This window comes from Onychomys torridus, chromosome X (assembly GCF_903995425.1).
Source record: "Onychomys torridus chromosome X, mOncTor1.1, whole genome shotgun sequence".
Taxonomy (NCBI): domain Eukaryota; kingdom Metazoa; phylum Chordata; class Mammalia; order Rodentia; family Cricetidae; genus Onychomys; species Onychomys torridus.
This window is the reverse complement of record NC_050466.1, coordinates 89,402,013-89,427,762: the sequence shown is the minus strand read 5'-3', so window position 1 is coordinate 89,427,762 and position 25,750 is coordinate 89,402,013. Positions and strand designations below refer to the sequence as shown.

The window sequence follows — 25,750 nt, the reverse complement described above, 5'->3', positions numbered from 1 at the left end:
CTGTTTTAAGTAGTTGCTTCTCAGCTTACCAGGAGGTGTGTCATGTTAAACTCAATAAGTTAAAAAATATTACCCCTTCAAGATGCACTTAACACAGCCAACCTACCCAATGTCCTCACTGAACAACACATGGGCTACAGAATCTCAGTTGTTTCCCCTTGGGACTGTGCACCTGAATGGGAGCTGTGGCTCATAGTTATTGCCAAAGATTAAAGGAAAACATTATTGTACTGCATAGCTCTTGTTAACCAGAAAAAAAATCAAAATTCTAAATACAAGATGCGGTTCTAGTGAACACATATTGCTTTTTTTTTTTTTTTTTTTTTTTTTAAACTGAGGATCGAACCTAGGGCCTTGTGTTTGCTAGGCAAGCCCCAACCCACATATTGCTTTTATACCAAAATGAAGCATAAAAATTCAGTGGAACATTTCGTAAGTCTGAATACAGTTCAGTGACATTAATTGTATCCACACTGTTGTGCACCACCACTATTGTGTTATTTTAACTGTTTAAAGAAGTGCCTCTGCTGTACCACACATTGAACCTGACCGTGTTACCAGTGTATAGCATTTCATCAAGTGTAACTAATTTCGCTGCTGTCTTTGAGGCAGCCCTCCAACACATGCACTGAACCCTACATAATAGTCACTGGAGAATAAAAACTTAAAGGAAAAACCTTTTTCAAAATGGTCTCCATAATATGTAAGATTGGAGATCAGCTTTTTTTATGTAGTCTGATAACTCCTCCAGCTTGTTGTGCATCTCAATAAACAGAAAATTCCATGACACTAATGTTCCCACCTGCTGAAGGACACTTGGGTTCTTTCTAATTTCTGACTATTCTCCATTCAGGAGCTGCCAACATTCCCTTATGTTTCACGTGACCAACCTCTTCATTTCCTGATCCTGGGTAACACAATCACTGAGTTGTATGGAAAGCACATTTGTTTCTGTTTTTTTCCCCCCTAGACAGGCTATCACTAGGTAACCCAGATTAGCCTGGGTTGTACTATGTAGCCCAGGCCCGCCTCAAACCTTCAGAAACTTCCTGGCTCATCCTCTTCAGCAATGGAATTATAAGTCTGTAATTCAATGTTCAGAATCCTGGTTACTCTTGAGTAACTGTGGACCTATTTTTTCAGAGTGGGGCCCAGAATTTAAATTAATACTAACAATGTATAAAATATCAAATTTTCCACATCCTTCCAGAATTGGTATTGGCGTTATTTCTCCTTTTACTTATTCTGAGAAGTGTTAACTGATAGCTCATTGTTGTTTTAACTTATATTTCCTCAATGACTAAGGGTGTGACATCTTTTCATTTACTTACTATCTTCTACATACACTCTTCAATGTGGTATTTGCTTCTTTGCCCACTTTTTAATGGCATTATGATTTTTTTTAATTTTTAGTGTTTTTAAAAAGATTTACTTTTACTTTCTACCTGTATATATGTGCACAAAATGCACAAGCAAGGCTTGTGAAGGCCAGGAAAGGGTGTTGGATGCCCTGAAATTGGAATTACAGATGGTTCTGTGTTGCCACATGGGTTCTGGGAACCAAACCAGGGTCCTCCAAAAGAGCAGTAAGTGTTTTTACCTGTTGAGCCATATCTCCAGCCCCTTGGGTTTTGTTTGTTTGTTTTTAGACAGGATCTCACTCTAGCCAAGGACTGTCTTGAATCCATTGAAATCCTCCTGCCACATCCTCCCAAGTGCTGGGATTACAGGTGTGAGCTACCATGACCAGCTTTATTTTTGAGTTTTGAAAATTCTTCATACATCTCACATACATTTCCCTTCTCGAACACACAGCATTTTTAACATAGAAAAATTTATTTTTAGTTATATGCATGTATGTCTATGGAAGCATCTGTCACGTGAGTGCAGATACCCAAGGAGGCCAGAAGATACTGGAGCTGGAGTTACAGGCAGGTGGACACTGAAATCTAAACTCAGGTCCTTTGAGAGAGCAACAAGTACTCTTAACCACTGAGCCATCATAAATTAAGTACCATTGAGAAGCACAACCTGGCCGTGAAGATGTACCAATCCCAATGCCTTAGCCTCGCGAGTGCTAGAATTGGAAACACAAGTCATCACGCCCAGAAATAATGGGGAATTTTGATATGCAAATTAATATAAAATAGCTATAAAATTCTTATGGTGGGCAGGAAAATGGCTCAATGGTTAGAGAACCTGCTGGGTAATCATGAGTACTTAAGTTTGGAGCCCCTAGAATCCATGTACAAAGCCAAGGGTGGCAACACATCCCTGTGACCCTAGTACAGTGGATCCCTGAAGCTCACAGGGTAGCTAGCCTAGCTGAATCAATCAATGAGCTTCAGGCTGGGTGAGAGATTCTGTTTCAAAGCAAACAGAGAGAGTAATCAAGGCACACACCCAAGTCCATCACGGGTCTACACACACACTTACACCCATGTGTACTCACCCTCCCCATATTCACAGATTTGAGGGGGCCTAGAGAGATGGCCTAATGGTTTAGTGCACAGTCTACTCTTACAGAGGACCCAAGTCCAGTCCCCAGCATCCAAGTCCGGTGGCTCACAGATACCTGTACCTTCAGCATCAGAGGAATCAAAGCCCTCCTCTGGCCTCTGTGGGATGCTGCACTCATGTGCGCATACCCAAAGACAAACAAATAAAATACATTTCAATTTCTTCTGTTCAGCAAGTATGTCTCTGTGTACATGTGCAGATACACATGCCTTGGTAGACAAGTGGAGGTCAGAGGGCAGCTCTCTGAAACTGCTTTTCTCTTGCCACCTTGTGGGAGCCAGGAATCAAACTGAGATCTTTAGGCCTGCACATTAGCACTACTGGCCCCCACACAGATTCTTAGAGAATTACTCAGTATCATAATTTGAGAGCTGGAAACAGGAGGATTGAGAGTTCAAAGTTAGCCTCGGCTAACTGAGTTTGAGGCCAGGCTGTGATACAGGCTGTCTCAAACAAACAAAAATAAATAAATAAAAATACAAATGCATCTAAAATCCATTTTTGCTTCTTAATATTTTATGTAATTACTTTTAAATTATGTGTATATGGGGAACCAAGGGGATTGTGCACTCAAGTGCCTTTGGAAGCCAGCAGAAGTTAGTGTAAGGTAGTGAGGATGTAGGAGAAGGGGAAGCCCTATTTGCTGCTGATGAAAATGTGAAGAAGTGTGGCCACTATGGAAGTCAGAATGGAGGTTCCTCAAAAAACTAAAAATGAACAAACAAACAAAACCTAAAAATAGAACTACAATATGACCTAAGTATTCTTGAACATGTAGTCAAAGAACTCCATATTCTTTTTTTTTCTTTTTGAGACAGGGTTTCTCTGTGTAGTTTTGTGCCTTTCCTGGAACTCACTCTGTAGACCAGGTTGGCCTTGAACTCAGAGTTCCGCCTGCCGGTCTCCTGAGTGCTGGAATTAAAGGCATGTGCCCCCCCCACCAAAAAAGATCAACAACAAAATAATCCCAACTCTGTCTCAAAGAAAAAAACTTAAAACACCATCTCTAAGGAGAATGCAGATATAAATTTATTACAGATGATGGGAGACAAGAGGTTTTTTTGTTTTTTTGGTTTTGTTTTGTTTTTTTTTGAGACAGAGTTTGGCTGTCCTGGAATTTGCTCTGTAGACCAGGCTGGCCTTGAACTCAGAGATCCACCTGCCTCTGAGGGCTGGGATTAAAGGTGTGTGCCACCACTGCCCAGCTTGGAAACAAGAGTTTAAGGAAGGAGTAAACATGATTAAAATGGAATTTTAAAGCTGGGTGTGAATATTGTACCTCCTGAGTACCCAGCACTCAGGAAGTGAAGCAGGAGGACAGAGTTTAAGGCTGGCCAAATCTAAAAGTCAAAACGGAAAATGTTTTAGAAGTTTAAGTGGGAATAAGAGTAGTGGGAAAGAAGGAAGAGACTATTTAGATGTATTTAAGACACAGACATAACATGGTTTCCCGACATTTTGGATATTGAGCGTGAGTGAGGTGAGGAAGGCATACAGCACGGACTAGAAGCCTAGGGAGAAGATAGCTATTGATCCAGCCAAGAATACAGACCATCTCCTGTGTGGCAGGCATGGTTCTGGGGAGAGGTGGCAGAGATGGCCTTGCAACTCAGAGTTTAATGGGGTAAAACAACAACCAAATTACAATGAAAAGAATACTAAGAAAGGAAATGTCTATCTTACTAATAAGCCTTTGAATTACTGCCATTTGGGCATATTATTGAAAATTCTACTAATACATACTTAAAATGCACATTTTCAGTTGTATGTACTTGACTTAAATATAAACTAGGTGGGTATAGTGGCACAGACCTATAGTTGCAACACTTGGGGTAAGGTTAAGGTAGCCAGTCTGGACTACATAGTGAGACTACGTTTCAAAAGAGCAGAAACAGATGTTGAGAATATAGCACAGTGGTACAATATTTCTCTAGTATGTAGGAGGCTTTGGGTTTGATCCCCAGCACTGGGGGAAAATACACATACACACATTTTAATGCCAATTAATGATACAGAAGAAGGTATTAAGGTACAATCTACTTTAAAATATACTTTTAAAAAGATATGCAATGGTGAATGGAGAGATGAATAGGTATGTGATAACAGAAATACAGAAATTAATGTTGATGCAGATGCTAGATATAGGAGTCTGTCTATCAATCTTCTTTATAGTAATTTTGGAAAATATCACAAAATATTAGGGAAAAACACAATGGGAAAGCCATCAATGTGGCTCAGAAGGTAGAGGCTGTTGCTGTTCAGACTAAAATCCAAGTTCTTTGCTGGGACCACATGGTAGAAGAAGAGAACCAATTCCCCTAAATTGTCCTCCGATCTTCACAAATGCACAGCTCGTCTGGTTACGCAGTAAGGAAGCTAGCCACACCAGAGGGCTAGGGCATTTATATGGTTAAGCAATGGGGGTCACAGTGAAGAGCTCCGAGAGCACTCTAAGCAGAAGTATATGGTGCTAGGAGGATGCCCTAGTAGCTGGCTGCTAGATGCTTACATGGGAGCCTAACTGAAGACAAGGAGACCAGTTACCTTCCTATGCTTGTTGTCAAAGAAATGATGAGGAATAAAACGTTCTGATGGACAGAAAGGTAAGATGGACAGGACCTAGTCAGGCATGAGACTGGGAAAAGTCTGAGTGAAAGAAGGAGGAGGAGGAGTGGTGTCCTGGCTTCTTGCTTGGGTAGATATAGGTGATGGAGCAGATTTCAAGGCCCATTAAGGACAAGTAGTAGTTCATCTTTAGATGTTCTGAAGGCAATGGGGAGGGGAGAAAACCCAGCACAGAACACTCAGGTATAATGGCACTGAGGTCCGGATCAACACAACTCACTGGATAGTGGTAAGTGATGAAAGACAATGTAACTGATGGGTGTGGGCTGACAACACACAGGGCCAGAGAGTGTTTCTCATCACATCACAATTGCCTGGTACTAGAGGATTTTAAGACAAAAAAGAACATGAAGTCGTTTTTAAAAGGCAATGTCTAACCCTTCAAGACAAATTGGGCTTAAGAAAGGCTGTGTTAGAGACAGTTTGAGGTGAGAGTCGGGTAGGGCAGGCACACACTGTGTTCTGGTCAAAGGAGGAGAAAGCTGTGGTAAAAGTATTCAGAAATTGAGCATGTTGTGGGGCCGCGGGGCTTGAATGGATAGTGTGGGCAGGGAAGCTATGAAAGAAGACAGAGGAGCTAGGCCAGAGCTTGGGGACAAAGGGCCTGGAGTGGCAGTGTTTAGAGTTCATCCTGTAAGTAGGACATGCTGCTTCCGTTCCTATCTGGAACAGGTATCACCTACAAAGTGGCATCTTAAGAAGCTTGGTCTAGCTATGATATTTGGAATGGAATGCCTTTTAATGGTCAGTCAGGAAGCTATTTTCCAGATGTACAGGATGATGCTACAAACTTGGCAGAGACAGCAGGGACAGAATGGAAGTGGGTGCATCTCCACAATAGTGCTAAGGAAGAACTAACAGCAGGTAGTGGGTACTCACTCCTAATTGGGGAGATCATGCTGAGAGCAATAATTAACCTAATGGAACAGCAAGAAGAAAAGGAATCGTGTGAATTCAAAAAAGAACTAAGATAGTAAGGGTTTACAAATCAAGAAAATTTCAAAAAAGGGGGGGGGGTGTCAGTTACAGCATTAAAACAACTCCCAAAGACTCACTGCTATACCCATACATCAGTGTATCTTTCAACTCTCGTTGGAGAAACTTCTCTTGCAGTAAATGGCAATTAACGCAGAGACACAACCGGCAACATACAGAGAATACAAGACTGTGGAGTGCTCAGCCCTAAAAATAGGACATCCATCCATATCACACAGCCTCCTCTCGGGGACCTATGAGAATGAAGATGAGAACGAGGGAGTAGAAAGATGCTGAGAGCCAGAGGTGGTAGAGGATATCAAGGAAAGAGGGCAGAGACGTAACTAAACTCACAACACCTGTGACACTATGAACACGACCTGTGCGAGCTCAAGATGGACAAAATCCCAGCAGGGAGGGGAGGCAGCTACACAGTCCCAGCCCTAGCCGAGGAGCTTTTGGCGTTACGTATCCGGTGGGAAAGTCAATTTTCTATTATGGTGAGACACTGGCATAGTGAGCACCATCTAGGGCAAGCCTCCCATACTGTATGTAGTTCCCAAAGAATAAAAGCCATTATTTTAAAAAAGTTTAGTTGAAGGGTCAATGCACAGAGAGGTCGGATAAGATAAGTACTAAAAGAACCGATTGGTTCCCACAATTAAAATACTCATGGTGCATCTTCTGCATGGTGGTACTAACAAATGGTAACACAGACTCCTGAACCTAGAGCAAATCAGGTTGCTGGATACAAAATCAATATTAATAAGTTTATTTTTGACCAGTTCATCCTAGCACTTGGGAAGCAGAGGCAGGTGGATCTGTGTGTTCGAAGGCAGCCTACTGAGTTCTACATATTGAGAACTCCACATATTGAGTTCCAGGACAGCCAGGGCTACATGGTAAAACCCTGTTTCAATAAAAGTAATAAGTGAGTTTTGTTTTATATATACCAAAAGTAAAGTTAGGAAATAAAATGTAGGACTGAGGAGATGGTTCAGTGGATAAAGCACTTGCTGTGCAAGCCTGAGAACCTGAGTTCAAACCTCTGATCCCACAAACAAACTTAAAGAAGGTAAACCATCCATGTGGGGAGATAATATGATTCCATACACAGAGAAAGGTAAAGTATTTCATCAGAAAACCATTAGCATTAATAAATGAACTCAGTAAAAGCAAGATTCAAAATTAACAAAATCTTTCTTATGTGTTAATAATGAATCTGTTTAAAAATTATTAAAACAGTCTCATTTGTGATAGCTACAAAAGTATACTGGAAGTGAAACATTTATACAATGAAAATGTAAAAAAGTCTGGTGAGATAAAATGAACAACACACACACACACACACACACACACACACACACACACACACACACGAAAAACATTCTCATGTTTGTAGGTTAGAACAATAGATGTTAAAATGTCCATACTGTCCCAGGCGGTGGTGGCACACAACCTTTAATCCAGCACTCTGGAGGCAGAGGCAGAAGGATCACCACATTCAAGGCCAGCTTGGTCAACAGAATGAGTTTCAGGACTACACAGAGAAACCCTGTCTCGGGGAAAAAAGGCAAAGTGCCCATATTGCATCAAAATACCAATGACATTCCTCACAAAAATAGAAAAAATAACTGTAAAATTCATATTAATAAAACAATAGTCTCCAAAGTAATTTAGTGATGACAGGGACTAAAACCAAGACAAGTACTATATCACTGAGATACACTGTGAATTTCCTTCGTTTTTCTGAGACAGTCTTGCTATGTAATTGAAGCTGACCTTGAGTTCACTATGGCTAAGCCTGAACTGCCTCTATAGTGTTGGGAATGCAGGTTACAAAACAAACAAACAAACAAATGCCGGCAAGGATGTGGAGAGTAAAGAAATCGTATATACTGTTTGTGGAAACTAGTATGGCCCTCACAGAGAACAGTATGAACATTAGCTAAACTACAAATAGATCAACTCTATTACCTAGCTCTCCCAATTGTGACTATATAGCCACAGGAAATGAAATAAGTATGCCAAAGGGATATCCACCTGCACTATGTTTATTGTGGCACTAAACATGATAGAGAAGTTAACTATCAGCCTAGGTGCCCATCAACAGATAGTTAATTTGGCACAAATATATACACACAATTGAATATTATTAGCATTAAAGAATGAAGGCTTGTCTTTTGAAGTAAAATGGACAGAACTGGAGGACACTATTTTAAATGAAGTAAGTCAGAACAGAAAGATATAATATGTGCTCTTTCATGTGGAAGTTCAAAATTTTCTATTTAAACAAGAAATAGTGATTTATAATACACATAGGAAAGAGTTGGAGGTATGGATAAAAAGAAGTTGGATTTAATTAGTACAAAATGTGTGCATATATGGAAATATGACACTGAAGCCCATTAACATGTATAATCAAAGATAAAATACTGAAAAATAAAGACTTCATGTTGATGACACAGACTTGCTTGGTTTTTTTTAAAAAATTATAAACATAATAATAGGAGTATAATTTTCTGAGTATTAAAAATCAATAAAAGTTTTAAAAGATATATGAGTGCACTAACTGCATGTACATCTTTATGTCAGAAGAGGGCATCAGATCCCACTATAGATGGATGTGAACCATCATGTGGTTGCTGGGAATTGAACTTGGGACCTCTGAAAGAGAAGCCAGGGCTCTTACCACTGAGCCATCTCTCCAGCCCCTCAATAAAAGTTTAAAATATGCCTACAGCAGTGCCAAAACTTATTACCAGCTGGTGATACACATCTGTAATCCCAGTACTTGGGAGGTAGAGGCAGAAGAATCTTGAAATTTGAGGTCAGCCAGAGCTACATAACAAGTTCCAGACCATCTTGGGTTACTTAACAAAACTGTTGCAAAAAACAGAAGCACCAATAACAACCAGAAAAAAAAAGGGATTGCTGAGTGGGGCACAGCACTTGCCAAGCATGCACAAGACTCCAAATTCATACCCCAACATCCATCTCTCTCTCTCTCTCTCTCTCTCTCTCTCTCTCTCTCTCTCTCTCTCTCACACACACACACACACACACACACACACACAAACACAATCACCTAGGAGTAGTTAAAAACATGAGTAAAATGTCTACAAGGAAAATACTGAAAAGTACTGAAGCCCCAAATAAGTAGGGAAACGATATAGATTTAATTATTTTTATTTTTTGTTTTTCTTTTTGGAGCTGAGGATCGAACCCACGGCCTTGTGCTTGCTAGGCAAGCATTCTACCACTGAGCTAAATCCCTAACCCTAGATTTAATTTTTTAATTAAAAATTTTATATGTAAGGATGTATGTATGTCTGTGCACCATGTGGTGCATTACCTAAGGAGTCCAGAAGAGGGTGTTGGATGGAGTTACAGATGGCTGTGAGCTGTCATGTGGGTGCTGGGAATCGGACCTGGGTCCTCTGGAAGGGCAGCCCAGTGCTCTTAACTGAGCCATCTCTCTAGCCCATATATATGGATTTAGAAGCTTCAATATTTATTAATTTATTTAAATGTTTTATCTGTGTATATGTGTGTGGTTGTGGTGGGGTATGTGTATGATCCACCTATGTATATATGTGTGGAGACCAGAGATTGTTAGGTGTCTTCCTCTATTGCTTCCTACCTTATTTTTGAAATAGGGTGCCTCCCTGAAACTCACACTAGATTGGTTAGACTGGATGGATAGCTAGCTGTTGGGACTCTACCTTCTTAGCCTCTCCGATCCAGAATTATAGCCACATGCAGTCATACCTGATTTTATGTGGGTCTGAGGGAGCCACACTCAGGTCCTCATACTTACACCCCAGGCACTTTGACTACTGAGCCATCTTCTCAGCTTTCCTTATTTATTTATTTTTGAGGTGGAATATCTCTATTGCTCAGGATGACCTCAAACTCCTAGACCCATGTGATCTTTCAGCTTTAGTCTTCCAACTGTTGGAGCTATAGGTACACAGCACCATACCATCATAATTTTTATTTTTTAAAGTACCCAGAAACAGATCAAGGCATATTTGGGCACTTAATTTACATATCCATACTTAGCTGGGTGTGGTGTGCATGCCTTTAATCTGAGCACTCCTGAATTCAGCAAAGGCAGGTGGATCTCTGTGAGTTCGAGAACAGCCTGGTCTACGGAGCTAGTCCAGGACAGGCTCCAAAGGTACAGAGAAACTTTGTCTCAAAAAACAAAACAAAACAAAAGTCTCCCAAACAAAAAAAGCCCAGGCCAGATGGTTTTAGTGCAGAATTCTACCAGACTTTCAAAGAAGAGCTAATACCAACACTTCTCAAATTATTCCACAAAATAAAAACAGAAGGAACATTGCCAAATTCATTTTGAGGCCACAGTTACAGTGATATCTGAACCACATACAAAGACTCAACAAAGAAAGAGAATTACAGACCAATTTCCCTCATGAACATTGATGCAAAAATACTCAATAAACTCAGAAACTGAAACCAAATAACATCAAAAAGATCATCCACCATGATTAAGTAGGCTTCATCCCAGAGATGAAGGGATGGTTCAACAGACAAAAATCTGTCAATGTAATGTACCATATAAACAAACTGAAAGAAACAACCCCACATGATTATCTTATCAGATGCTGAAAAAGCCTTTGAAAATATCCAGTACCTTCCAAGATAAAAGTCTTGGAGGGATCAGAGATACAAGGGACATAACTAAACATAATAAAAGCAATCTACAGCAAGCCAATAGACAACATCAAATTAATGGAGAGAAACTCAAAGCAATTCCACTAAAATCAGGACCAAGACAAGGCTGTCCACTCTCTCCATATCTATTTAATATAGTACTTGAAGTTCTAGCTAGAGCAATAAGACAACAAAAGGAGATCAAAGGGATACAAATTGAAAAGGAAGAAGTCAAAGTATCATTATTTGAAGATGATATGATAGTATATGACCCCAAAAATTCTACCAGGGAACTCCTACAGCTGATAAAGCAAAGTGGCTAGATACAAGACTAACTAGAAAAAAATCAGTAGCCCTCCTATATACAAATGACAAATGGGCTGAGAAAGAAATCAGGGAAACAACACACTTCACAATAGCCACAAATAATATAAAATATATTGGGGTAATTATAACCAAGCAAGTAAAAGGCCTGTATAACAATAACTTCAAGTCTTTGGAGAAAGAAACTGAAGAAGATATCAGAAAATGGGAAGTTCTTACATGCTCATGAATTGGTAGGATTAATATAGTAAAAATGGCCATCTTACCAAAAGCAATCTACAAGTTCAATGAAAACCCCATCAAGATCTCAACAACATTCTTTAAAGACCTAGAAAGAACAATACTTAACTTCATATGGAAAAACAAAAAACCCAGGATAGCTAAAACAATCCTGTACAATAAAAACTTCTGAAGGCATCAGCATCCCTGACCTCAAGCTCTAGTAATAAAACAGCTTGGTATTGGCATAAAAACAGACACTTAGGTCAACAGAATTTAATTGGTGACCCAGACTTAAATCCACATACTTATGGACACCTGATTTTTGACAAAGAAACCAGAAATATATGATGGAAAAATGAAACATCTTCAACAAATAAATGGTGCTGGTCTAACTGGATGCCTGCTTGTACAAGAATGCAAACAAATCTATATCTGCACAAAACTCAAGTCCGAGTGGATCAAAGACCTCAACATGAAACCAGATACACTGAACCTGATAGAAGAGAAAGTGACAACAGCCTTGACTGCACTGGCACAGGAGACACCTTTCTGAATAGAACACCAATAGCATTAACACTGACAATTAATACATGGGACCTCATGGAATGGAAAAGTTTCTGTAAAGCAAAGAACACTGTCAATACGAGAAAGCAGCAGCCTACAGAACGGGAAAAGATCTTTACCAACCCTACATCTAACAGAAGGCTAATATCCAAAATATATAAATATATATAAAGAACTTAAGAAACTAGACATCAAAAATGCAAACAATTCCATTAAAATAGGGTACAGATCTAAACAGAATTCTCAACAGGGGAATCTCAAAGGACTAAGAAGCATTTGAAGAAATGGTCAATATCCTTAGCCATCAGGGAAATGCTGATGATTCCATCTTATACCTGTCTATTTTGGAACAATTTTTCTGTATACTGTGTAAATTACATTATGATTGGTTTAATAAAGAAGCTGACTGGTCAATAACTGGACAGGATAAGGTAAGCAGGAAAACCAGACTAAGGACACTGGGAAGCAGAAGGGCAAAGTTGGGAGTCAAGAGCCAGATGTAGATAGAGGGAGCAGGACATGTACAAAATGAAGTAACAAGCCATGAGCCACATGGTAGAAATTAGTTAAGAATTATGGGTTAATTTAAGTTGTAAGAGGTAGCTAGTAATAAGCCCGAACTATCTGCTGAACATTTATAATTAATATAATTTTCTGTGTAGTTATTTGGGAGCAATTGCTGAGACACAGGAAAACCCCACCTACACCTGTCAGAATGGCTAGATCAAAAACCACAAGTGACAGCTCATGCTGGCAAGGATGTGGGATAACGGGAACACTCCTCCATTGTTGGTGGAAATACAAACTTGTACAGCCACCATGGAAATCAATATGGGAGTTCCTCAGAAAATTTGGAATCAGTCTACCTTAAGACCCAGCTATTATCACTCTGGGGCATATACCCAAAGGACACTCCATCATACCACAAGGACACTTGCTCAACTATGTTCATAGCAGCTTTGTTTGTAATAGCCAGAACTGGAAACAACCTAGATATTTCTCAACTGAATGGATAAATAAAATGTGGTACATTTGCACAACTGAGTATTACTCAGCTGTTAAAAAAATGGCATGATGAAATTTGAAGGAAAAAGGATGGAACTAAAAAAAAATCATCCTGAGTGAGGTAACCCAGACCCAAAAGGACAAACATGGTATGTACTCATTCATAAGTGGATGTTAGCTGTAAAGTAAAAGGATAATAACCAGGCTACAGTCCACAGACCCAGAGAGGCTAGGTAACAAAGAGGACCCAAGCAGGGTAGAGCATGAATTTCCTGGGATGGGGAAATAGAATAGACATCATGGGTGGAGGGGGATGGGAGTAGTGGAAACAGGAAGAATCAGGTGGAAGGGGAATGGAGGTAGAGAGTACTAGGAAAGACAACTGGAATTGGAATTGGTGGGTCATCTTGGGGACGAGCTAGAAACCTAATGAAATGGGAACTCCCAGGAATCTAGGAGGGTGACCCTAGCTAAAACTCCTAGCAATGGGGAATACAGAGCCTGAACTGGCCATCTCCTATAACCAGGCAAGATTTCCAGCGGAGAGACTGACACACCAACCCAACCACATAACCCTCACATACAATTTATTCTGCCTATAAGATGTGCCGTGGTAAAGGTGGTACAGAAATTGTGGGAGTGGCCAACCAATGACTGACTGGTCCAGCTTGAGACCCATACCATAAGAGGGAGTCCACCCCTGACACTGTCTGGAGGGCCAGGACCCAGAGGCAGGCCCAGAGACCTAGAATAGAACCAAATATGACTGACCAAAAAAAGGCAATGTAGCCGGGTGGTGGTGGTGCACGCCTTTAGTCCCAGCACTCGGGAGGCAGAGCCAGGCGGATCTCTGTGAGTTCGAGGCCAGCCTGGGCTACAAAGTGAGTTCCAGGAAAGGCACAAAACTACACAGAGAAACCCTGTCTCAAAAAAAAAGTCAATGTAATGATGCCTTTATTCATCGATTGGTGCCTAGCCCAGTTGTCATAAAAAGGCTTCATCCAGCAACTGATAGAAACAGATGCAGAAACCCACAGCCAAACATTACACTGAGCTCAGGGAATCCTGTGGAAAAAGGGAAGGAAGGATTGTGGGAGCCAAAGGGGTCAAGGACACCACAAGAAAACCCACAAAGTCAACTAACGAGGGCTCATAGGGGCTCACAGAGACTGAACCAACAACCAGGGAGCCCGCATGGGACTGACCTAAGCCCTCTACATATATGTAACAGTTGTGTAGCTTGGACTTCTTGTGGGACTCCTAACAGTGGGTCAGGGGCTGTCTCTGACTCTTCTGCTGGCCTTTGGGACACTACTGGGCTGCACCATCCAGCTTTAATATGAGAGGAGGTAACTAGTCTTACTGCAACTTGATATGCCATGTTTGGTTGATATCCATGGGAAGCCTGCCCTTTTCTGAAGAGGAAGCGAGGAGGAATGGATAGGGAGGTGTGGGTCAGAGGGGAGGTGGAGGGAGGGACTGGGAGGAGATGAGGGAGGAGAAATTGTAGTCGGGATATAAAAATACAATAATAATAAAATATTTTCTCAATGAAAAATGAGTATGATGGAGCTGGGGCTAGGGTGGGGTAGGTAGTGGTGCATACCTTTAATCTCAGCACTTGGGAGGCAGGTAGAGTTCGAGGACCGCCTGTTCTATAGAGAGAGTTCTAGGACAGCCAGAGCTACACACAAAAACCCTGTCTTGAAAATCAAAAAAAAAAGTCTCATGAGTCAATAAGATGGCTTGGTAGGTAAAGGCACTTGCCACTAAGCCTCATGATTTGAGTTTGATTACCAGAACCCACCTAGTAGAAGGAGAGAACCAATTCCTACTAGTTTACCAATACACACACACACACACACACACACACACACACACACACACACACACAAATGCAAAACAAAATCTAGCAGTCAGGGGCAAAGACAAAAGATCCACAGCTGAAGGTTACCTTAGGTTATATTGTGAGTTTCAAACCAGCTTGAGATACAAAGCAAAACCCTATCTCAAAAACAAAACAACAACAAAACCCAGGTAAATTGCAACCTTGTAAAGAATATTTGCAATTTATATACTTTCTATTTGAACACAGAAAATATTAAGAACTATAAATCTCAGCAAAAATATGATATGAAACAATTTGAATTATGAAGATGTGAACAAGTGGGAACCCTCACACACTGGAGATGTAAAATGGCACCCGGTATGTTAGAGAACTGTTAATAATTTTCTTATCAACTTAAGCATATATTTACCCTCTTGAATTCCTAACTATGCCCTGTAGAAAAATTAAAACATGTTCACAAAAGGGCATGTAAATGTTCTGAACATTATTCATAATGGCTAAAATTTGAAATAATTCAACAATGTAACAGAAGTCAAATCATCATATGATCAAAGGCTAGAACATTATTCAGAAGTACAAAGAAACAATCAATAATCAAAGCAAGAATATGAATAAGTCTCAAAAACATTTATGCTGCCTGAAGAACATAGCTCAGTAGTACAGCACTTGTCTAGCATATGCACAGGCATGGATGGGTTCAGTAGTCAGTACTGCAAAGCAAATGAAAAATCTCAACAATATATGGAGCAAAATAAGTTGGGTGTGACTGACACACACACACACACACACACACACACACACACACACACACACACACACTACATCATAGTTATAAGAAGTTCAAGAGGGCTGGAGAGATGGCTCAGAGGTTAAGAGCACGGACTGCTCTTCCAGAGGTCCTGAGTTTAATTCCCAGCACCCACATGGTGGCTCACAACCATCTGTAATAAGGTCTGGTGTCCTCTTCTGTATACATAATAAATAAAAAAAAGAAGTTTAAGAATGTGCCAAATTAATCTATGGGGCCAGAAAACAGTAATTGGTTAAGTAGAATGGGGGAAGGAAATTTCTGGGTGGGACGGAAATGTTGCATATGTTTTAGGTAGTTGTGGGATCTCTCTCTGTGGCTAAGGAAAGCCACTGAGGGTAGGTGTGTTTCAGGGTTTTCCCTGCATGGAGGCCTGGAGAGGCCATTGAGTGAAGCTTTGAAGGTGAAGCCTGGATTGCCTTGAAGGCCAAGATGTTAGAGATGCCAAGGTTGTGGGATATTTGCTGAGAGGAGATCTGCTACAGGGTATGGAATTAGCACAAGAAAGAGAAGTGTGTTGCAGTCAACACAGCTGAAAGGAGTTGGAGATCTGGAGTGTTTTGACATCAGACAGAAATGCAGAATTGAGTTTGCCCCGATGGCTTTTGGTCAATATTTCCTCACTATGCTCCCTTTCTGCCTTTTTGGAATGGTTATATGCCATTGTATGTTGGAAGTATGTGATCTGCTTTTTGAATTTGATTTTACAGGAGGTTAGCTAAGTGATTGCCATGAGTCTCAGAAGAAACTTTGAACTTTTAAACAGTGTTGAGACTGACAGACAATGGGGACTATTGAAGTTGGAGTGAAGGCGTCTTTGCATATGGCTACAAGCCTATGGGGGCCAGGGAGCAGAATGTGGTGGCTCATATATTGAATAGTTCTAATTTTAACATGAAAGTCCATGCACATACATGCGCATACACACACACACTCACACAAAAGATTTTATGTATCTATATAAAATCTAGGATCCACAATGAGAGAAAACATGATATTTTTCTTTCTGACTGACTTATTTTGTTTAATATGATCTCCATTTGGTTCTATTTTCCTACATTTTGTTCTTCTTTGGCAAAAGTAACTAAAATCAGCCTTATTTTTAATGACTCATTATTTGTGTACATGTAAACATGGAGGCCAGAAGAGGACATCAGGTGTCTTCCTCCATCATTTTGTGCCTATTCTTTTGAGGCAGGGTCTCTCCTGAACCTGGGATTCACGTTTTCTCAACTAGGCTGGAAGCCTGTAAACCACAATGATGCTCCTGTCTCCACCCCATTCTGAGCTGTGGGCATTGGCAAGATGTCTGACTTGTTAAGGAGTGCTGGGATCCAAACTGTGGTCCTCATGATTATGCAGCAAATTCTCGAAACTGCTGAGACATCTCTCCAGCCCCAGTCTCAAGGTCCTGCCTAGAACTTATAATTCTTTTGTTTCAGCCTCATTTTTTACTTTGTTAATATTTTTAGTCATCCCTTATATTTGAATGGATTAAAAGTGTTACTTATTAGAGGAAGTGTGTCACTGGGGAGGGGTCTTTGAGGTTTCAAAAGCCTAGCCCAGGCTCAGTCTCAGTCTCTCTGTCTCTGCTTGCAGATCAGAACATAGCTCTCAACTACTTCTCTAGCACTATACCTGCCTGCCACCATGCTCTCTACCATGATGATAATAGACTAAGCCTTTAAAACTGTAAGCAATTCCCCAATTAAAAGCTTTCTTTTATAAGAGTTGCCATAGTCATGGTGTCTCTCCACAGCTAACACTGACAAAAATAACTGTGAAGTAATGGATATATTAATTAGTTTGACTGTGCTAATAATTTCACAATGAATTCATATTATCAAAACATGACATTATCTTGAGCATACTTGATGTTTAGTTGTAAAAATAAAACTCAATAAACCTAAAAAGAGGAAAAACAACAGTAGCCAATTCTAAATATCCAAAGAAAGGCCAAATAATTGGGGGAAAGTATACATAATATTTGAGATTTGCTCAAGCAATGAATGCTAAAACAGAGCTGTAAAGTGCCTGAGTATAGGTGTGCCCCCTACATGCACAAAGCCCTTGGTAAATGATGGAAGATTTGTGAGTACAACCATTTAAGGAAATCTGTGACTAACTAGCTAATCACTAAACTAAGTAAGCAGAAACTTCTGTGATAGCAAGCTAGAGAGAAGAGAAACTACACAGAATTAACTCAAGGCAGTTACAAAACTGAAAACAAACAACAACAAGGAATAAATGAAAGTATAAAAATAATGTGACCATGTCAAAAATGATGATGATGAAAAAGCACTTGACAAATACCCATACACAATAAAAGCAATGCTCAACAAACAAACGAGACAGTGCTGCTTCAACGTGTGGAGACTTCTATGAAAAATGCATAACACACACACACACACACACACACACACACTTATGTAAAAAAAACTGCTGTGGGATGATCCTTCTGTACACTGTGAATATGTAGTACTCTCATTGGTTAATAACAGAGCTGTTGGGCTAATAGCAAGGCAGGATAAAGTTAGGCAGGACAATCAAACTGGGAACTGGGATGAAGAAGGGCGGAGTTGAGACAGACGAGAGCCAGCCACCCAAGAAGCAAGATGCCAGAGAAACCAGTAAAGCCACAGCCACATGGCAATTCATAGATAAATAGAAATGGGTTAATAATAAGCCTGAGCTAATGGTCGAGCATTTTGTAATTAATATAAATTAATATAAGTTTTTGTGTGTTTATTTGGGACCTGGCGGTCAGGACAGAAAACTCTGTCGCCATTTACAAAAACCTGGTGTGTTTTTTCTCTCAAGGTCAAGAACATGACAATATTCACACTTACTACTTCTATCAAATAACATAATGAAGCTTCAAGCAAGGACACATGCGCAGAAAAGAAAAAGCACTAAGGAAATAAAAGCATCCAGGCTGGAAAGAAAAAAGTAAAATTCTCTCTTCACAAATGACACACTCCTGTAAACAGACATCCTGAAAGATCTAACCAAACTATTAGAACCAATAAATTGTGCAGGGCAATGGATACATGATCAATTATATTACACTCAATAAACAACTTCAAAATGGAATTAAGAAAACAACTCCATTTTAATGGTGCTTGAAAAATACTTAGAAATAAAATTAATAGAAGCATTAAAGTACTACTTCAAAAACTGTAAAGCTCACTAAAAGACAGTAAGAAAAAGAGACACCGTTCATGACTGTAAGACTCAACAGTGTTGAAGTGACAATGCTCTCCACGCACATCTGCTAATTGGATGCAACACCTATGAAAATTCCTGTTGGTTTCTTCATGGAAATCAATCAGGCTCATCCTCAAATTGCCATGGAAATTTAAGGAACCCTGAATAACTAATACAATCTTGAAAAAAAAAAAAAGCTGTTAGAGGCATCACTTTTCTCAACTTCAAAATTGACTACAAAACTACACTAATCAAGTCAGGAAGGCACTGGTGAAAACAGAGAGACACACAAATCTGCAGAAGAGTCTAATTGCTTCTTTACAAGGAGATCAACAAGATTCAGTGGGAAAAGAATAGTCTTCAAACCAATGATAATGGATATCTAGATATCCACATGCAAAAGATTGGAAATGAAGAAATAATCTTAAAATGACACACCAAAATTAACTGAAATGAATCAGACATAAATATGATAGACACAGTTATTTTCTCCAAAAAGATATACAAATAATGAGTATGTGAAACCATGTTCAACATACTTAGCCCTTAATTAAATATATATGAAAACCACAATGAGATACGATTTGATACCTACTAGGAGGGCTAAAATTAAAAAGATATAAATACCTGGTATGGTAGAACATGCCTTTCTTTAATCAAGGGGCAGAGACAGGTAGATTGCTGTGTATTCAAGGACAGCCTAGTATACACAGCAAGTACCAGACCAGCAATTCAATTCTTAGATACCAAAGACAAATGAAAACATACATCTTTAAGAAAAACTTGTGTACAAATATTCATAATCAATACAGTGGGTGGCACATGCTTGTAATACCAGCACTTGGAGGTGGAGGCGAGAAGATCAAAAGTTCAAGACCAGCCTGGGGTACATGAAAAACAAACAAATTCATAGCAGCATTATTCATAGTAACCCCAAACCAAAAAACAAACAAACAAATTTGTCAAGGGAAGACTATGTCAATAAAACGTGGGAAATTTCAATTTTCCATAAATTAATGAAGCATTGGTATATGCCACAGCATGAATGAACCATGAAAACATGCTTTGAGAAAAAACAGTCAATGAAGGGCTGAGGCTGGAGCTCAGGATTAGCATGCACAATAACCTAGGTTCAATCTGTAGCACTGTCTCAAAACCCAAATCAGTCTGTGAAAACTGGACACATACTAACTGCATAATTCCTTCTATAGGAAATGCTCCAAAGAGTCAAGTTTGTAGAGGGAGAGGATTGATAGATAGGAGGGAGTGGCTGTGAATGAATATTAGTTTCTTTGGGGGAAAAATAAAATTATTCTAAAATTTATTTTGGTGTATTATCAAGATATATTTAAAAGTTTGTCTGGGATCAGGCATAGTGGTGCACACCTTTAATTCCAGCACTTAGGAGGCAGAAGCAGATGGATCCTATGAGATCCTGGCCTGGTCTACATAGTGAATTCCAGGTGAGCCAGAAATAGATGCTATCTCAAAACAAAAACAAATTGTCACGTAAAAATATATTTAGAGAGGCTTAGAGAATAATATCTACAACAGCCAACATTGGATAATTGATGAAGGGACAAAATGTGGTATATGCATACAGCTGAATATTATTCAGCAATAAAAAAGAATGAAGTATTGCTGGGCGGTGGTGGCACACGCCTTTAATCCCAGCACTCAGGAGGCAGAGCCAGGCAGAACTCTGAGTTTGAGGCCAACCTGGGCTACAGAGTGAGATCCAGGATAGGCACCAAAACTACACAGAGAAACCCTGTCTCGAAAAAACAAAAACAAACAAACAAACAAACAAAAAGCATGAAGTATTGACTAACATGCTACATGAGCTTACCTTGCAAATAAATCCGACACTAAGAAGTCAGTCACAAAGGTCCTATATTTCATCTAGAGATAGATGGGAATTGGGGATGGGTACTAATAGGTTGTGGTGCTTCTCTATGAGGTAATAAAACATTCTGAGATGAGGCTGTTGTGATGTCTGCACTACTCTGTGACTATACTAAATCCACTGACATGTAGTTTTAAATATAATATGCTGAGTTAGATCTCAATTATGTACATCTCCCAAAGAAAACAACTCAGAACTAAACAGCTAAAAAGAGAAAAGGAAGGTATGAGAACCTCCACAATTATATTACAAAGACTAAATAAAACCCAAAGTGTGACTATAAAACCAGAGCAGAAATGAAAGACAGATGCCCAAGAAATAGTTCCTGCATATCACTGGGTCGTCATACCAGATGGTTTCCAATAGCATCAGCTTTCACACTTCTCTAACCAACAACTTGAACAAAGATATGGAAGCCAAGCTGATAAGGTTTACACATGACAACATTTGCAAGGGATAGTAGGTACTCGGAACAACAGAATTGGAATAGGAATATTTTAACTATATGTGAGTGGAGATAAAACTAAAATTTACTGGACCAGATAAAATCAAACCAAGGGAGAGATTCAAATTTCATACATGAGTTTGTGAATCGGTACAAGGGGAAAAAAATCATTTTTCACTATTTGTAAAAGTAATCTCAAATTTGAACTGTAGGCATTTAGAAGGAGAACTGAAACAGTCCCTTCAAAATACCAACAAAAGCATGCATGTTTTCATCGAGAGCCATGACCTTAATTTTCTCACCCTCTTTCAGACGATCTCCTTCAGCCTTGGTTTTCTTCTGTCTTTCTGATCCAGCAAGGTCTACAAGATGCAGCTTGGAACGAAAACTGCTGTTTCTGTGACAACAGGAAGACACAGTGAAAACAATACAGAAGTCTGAAAGTAGCCGAGCTATCAACGCTAATAGGCTAGCTCTCATTTCATTTCTTTCAAGACAGTAAAAAGTAGTTCCAGCGGTCATCAATGCTTATCATTATAAAGTCTGAATGTCAGGTCAACTGAAACAGCCACCTGGCATTCAGCTTTCACAGCACACGACAACTGTGACGCTCTAACTTACTTGTCGTTTTTCTTCCTTTGTTCTACGGAGATTGTAAAGATGGCATGAGATCGAGATGACTGGGAATTCATAGCTGTGGAGGCCACAGTCCTGGAGTTATTACCCTGCTCTAGACAGGAAACAGTGTCCGAGGCAACTAGCACGGTCTTCTCTGTGAGTCCCACAATCTAATTTCAAAAGGAAAAAAAAAAAGCTTCCTTGATTCATTCTTCTAATGTTTGAAGAGAAATACACGGATTAGGGAGTGGAAAATGCCTTCCTGTTCCAGAAGAATATCATCATATACAGGGGCTGTGAAAATGAGGACTTTTAACAGGGAATTGTATGATGATGGCTGAGAGCCACGATCTCCAATCTTCCCTATGAAGGTGAGAAAAAAAGGTACAAGATAATGCTGGAGAGTTAGAGAAGGTCTCTAAGCATTGGAGGGTAGCTGGCTTTTAGGGAGTCCCAAGTGAAAGTCAACCTTTGCTCCAAAGAAGATCAAGTACCACATAAATGGCTATGGCATTTCTCTTTGCTGTTTTCTCTTCCACATGACTCTATGTTCCTTCCTGTACCTCCACCCCATATCATACTCCATTTTCTCCTAGAGGAAAGAGCATGGTAGTTTTCCCTGGCTTAGGAAGCCACCCAAATCAAGTCTGGAGCACGGCACTTTAACTGCCTGGGGGGACTTACACAAGTCAAAGTCTCTTGGAGCTTTATGGTGGGGGTGATAGACTAGATTATTCATGAGGTTCCTGCTAGCCTTAGTAGGCTGCTAAATCTGGATCTGTGACTCTTAATTTCTCCTGTTTCTAGTTGCTGACTACTTACCCTTTGGAATCAGTACATTAGAATCAAATTCCTCTTGCTTCCTTCCACCAATACCAATGCTCCTCACTACTGCTCATTTCTAGTAACAGCTCTACCTCAGTCTCAAAACTTCACATCACTGTCAGCCCCTCTCACCCCTTCATATCCCAGGTATCACCGACTCAGACATTATTGGGAATCGCTTACTTCATTTTTTTTTAAAACCACATCCACACCAATATTACCTCATGTGAAAAAAAACAAGGCAACAATTTCCCCAATGGCACCTTCATCAGCCTAGTCTTTCCCCCTCTCACTTCATTTTCATTTCCAGTCAGCCTTTCTAAAATGCCAGCAAACTACCAACCCCTCTACTAGATGAGGATACAATGACATTTTGAAATCCTCTCAGGTTCCAGGAGCAATGAAGTTGGAGAGAGACACGCACACATAAGATGTGTAAGTAGCCAGAGCAATGTTTCCTTCAGAAGTTTTACATAATTACACACTGTTAGTCGGGGTTGGGGGTAGGCAGAAATGAAGCTGTTTCGACTAGTTTCATAATCTTTTCCTAACACAGCTTTTTTTCACTTCCCAGACCAGTTTTTCTATCCTAGACAGACTGCTCTAGGCTTATTTTACTTTCCTGCTATAGTTACTATAAAAAGTCTTGTTTTTTTTTTACAATTTATTTATTGTGTAAGTGTATGTGTCCACACACACAGCTGCTACAGCAGTATATCTGCTGCCAAAGTGCATGTGTAGAGGTCAGAAGACAACTTGCAGGAGTCAGGCTTGGTGACGAGCATTTTTACCTGCTGGGCTAGCTCAATATATCTCTTGTTTGTTTTTTTTTTTAAATGCTATCTGAAAATGTTTATAAACTTTTCTTACACCAATTTTTGTTAGGAACATACATCTTTTTAAATCACATATCTTATATCTTGCCTCAAACGATGTCTGGGATTCAATTCCTGCCTTCATGTGGGGCACATAAAAGATTTTAAGACATGGTCAAGAGGTAATTCAACACCCACATTCTTCCTGGTGATAGCAGGTATTTTGCCAAGATTTCTTATCCTCATTATCCAAATTATCTTCCTGTATATTTCAAACTTAGCAGGTCTGATATTTCAAGTCTGGCTTTAATACCTGGATAACAACTTAAGATCCTGAAGAAAAAGACTCAGAAGAACAGGCATCTACTCTTTGTACCCCAAATGGTCGCTCTGTTCTTTGTGAAGACAGACACGGTATTATTTCTCACACTTCCCCGAGCCTGTTCTACTCAATCTCATCTACCCTGATTCTTCTAGTTTTGAATACTCAAGCATTGTACCTAGACCATGTGACCAAAGTTCTCAGATAAGTGATCATTTCCTTATGGGGCTATGTACTCTAAATTCTTATATTGAATTTTCTACTTTTTTATATCGTTCCAGAGCCCAGTACAATATCTGATGGTCATGTCCAGTAGAAATGTCTATGATCATGGCTATCTCATGTATCTGTGCTAGACAACAAAGTAATCAGAAGCAACACAGAAAAGTGACCCTTGATATGTGGCTAGTGTACTTAAGGAACAGATTGTTCTATTTTAATTAATTACAGGTTAAATGCTATCCTGTAGCAAATGGCTGCCATACTAAAGGGCTTAGTCTCAGAACCCTGTAAACAATTAATGTTTTAATTGCTTTTACATCCATCAAGAAGAAGAAAGTGATGAAGCTTAATATGATTCTTCCTTTATTTTGTTCCCACAAGAGCACTCATCTAGCAATTCCAGATTAACTAAAGGAATCAGAGCCAAAAAAAAATCCTGAAAGACTGAGATGTTAGCAATCATTCAAAACTACAGTAGCAAAGAAAAGGGATGTGACCTTTAGTACTTACCAACATTTGTAATAACATCAAAAGAAGAAAGAAAGAGAGGAAAAACACACCTTTATGCCTTCCTTAGGATCCTCCCGGATATTAATTTGAGAAGCTTTCTCACGAGATGGACATAGAAGATCCAAAATTTCTTCATTATAAATCTGATATTGTTGAAAGAAAGTGGCAAAGTATGTTAACAGTGGCCATCTCTGTGTGGGTTGCAAGATCATAAGTAATTTAGACACACACACACATACATATATATATCATACACACACATATATCATACACACAGATTATATATATATATATATATATATATATATATATATATCTCATACACACACACACACACACACACACACACACAGAGATATTTCACTTGCAGAAATTTTAAAAACTGTTAACGGCTGTGGACAGAGCTCTTGCCTTGCCTATTATTTCCAGGCCCTGAGGTTGATACCTAACACTGCAAACAAAAGAGACAAAGGAACAACAAATAAGAGAAGAGAAGAGGGAAGGGACAGGAGGGGTGGAGACTGGAGGTGTTTTTTTTTTTTCTTTAAGATTTATTTAGGCCAGGCGGTGGTGGTGCACGCCTGTAATCCCAGCAGAGAAACCCTGTCTCGGGGAAAAAAAAATGTGAACAATGGCTACTTATGGGAGAGAGGGTGGAAGGTGGGGAGCAAGAGAAGAGTTGTAACTAATAGTCAAAACAAAAGTAAAACTTTACTTAAGAGAATGCTTCATACATGATAAGTACTACACTTATTTACTGTTATCGCTGATAGCATTATTTAATATGCCAGTTTCTCAAATCATTTGTATATTCAATTACCTTTGACCAAGGCTGAATTAATCAAGACTCAAGAAGGCTAATCTGAGTGGGGTTGGAGATGGATCAGTGGTTAAAAGTGTACTGCTCTTATTGGGGACATTACAACTCAACATCAGGATAAACTATTTACATACAATTTATAATTACATGCATAAATTTTGTAAGTTTAATTCTTGTTCCTCATAGATATCACTGCACCATTGCAGTAGAACCAATAAACTAGCTTCTCAGAAGCCAAATTCTCTACATATGCCTTATGCCTTTTGGTGCCATGAGGTTAGATACAATTGGCCAGTCAATTTTATACTGATATACTCTACAATGCAGGTTCCTATAAAGACAGGGTCTTTAAAATGTTAGTTCACTGATATCTCTCATGTACATGATCTATCTGAGTACCCAGATCAGGGTCTGGCACATAGTAGATGCTCAATAAGTATCTGTTGAATAAATAAACATTTTATCACCACTTACACAGTATAATATTT

At 39.5% G+C, this 25,750-nt stretch overlaps 1 protein-coding gene across 1 annotated transcript in view; it reads right to left on the bottom strand.

Annotated features, from left to right (window-relative positions):
- Nucleotides 1-25,750, bottom strand: part of Kif4a (kinesin family member 4A) — a 101,002-nt gene that overhangs the window by 66,541 nt on the left and 8,711 nt on the right. The window contains exons 4-6 of the mRNA XM_036175460.1: nt 24,493-24,585; nt 21,752-21,918; nt 21,433-21,527 (exon numbers count right to left, since the gene is read on the bottom strand). Of these exons, the coding sequence (XP_036031353.1) occupies nt 21,433-21,527; nt 21,752-21,918; nt 24,493-24,585 (355 nt within the window). The remainder of the gene's footprint in view (nt 1-21,432; nt 21,528-21,751; nt 21,919-24,492; nt 24,586-25,750) is intronic.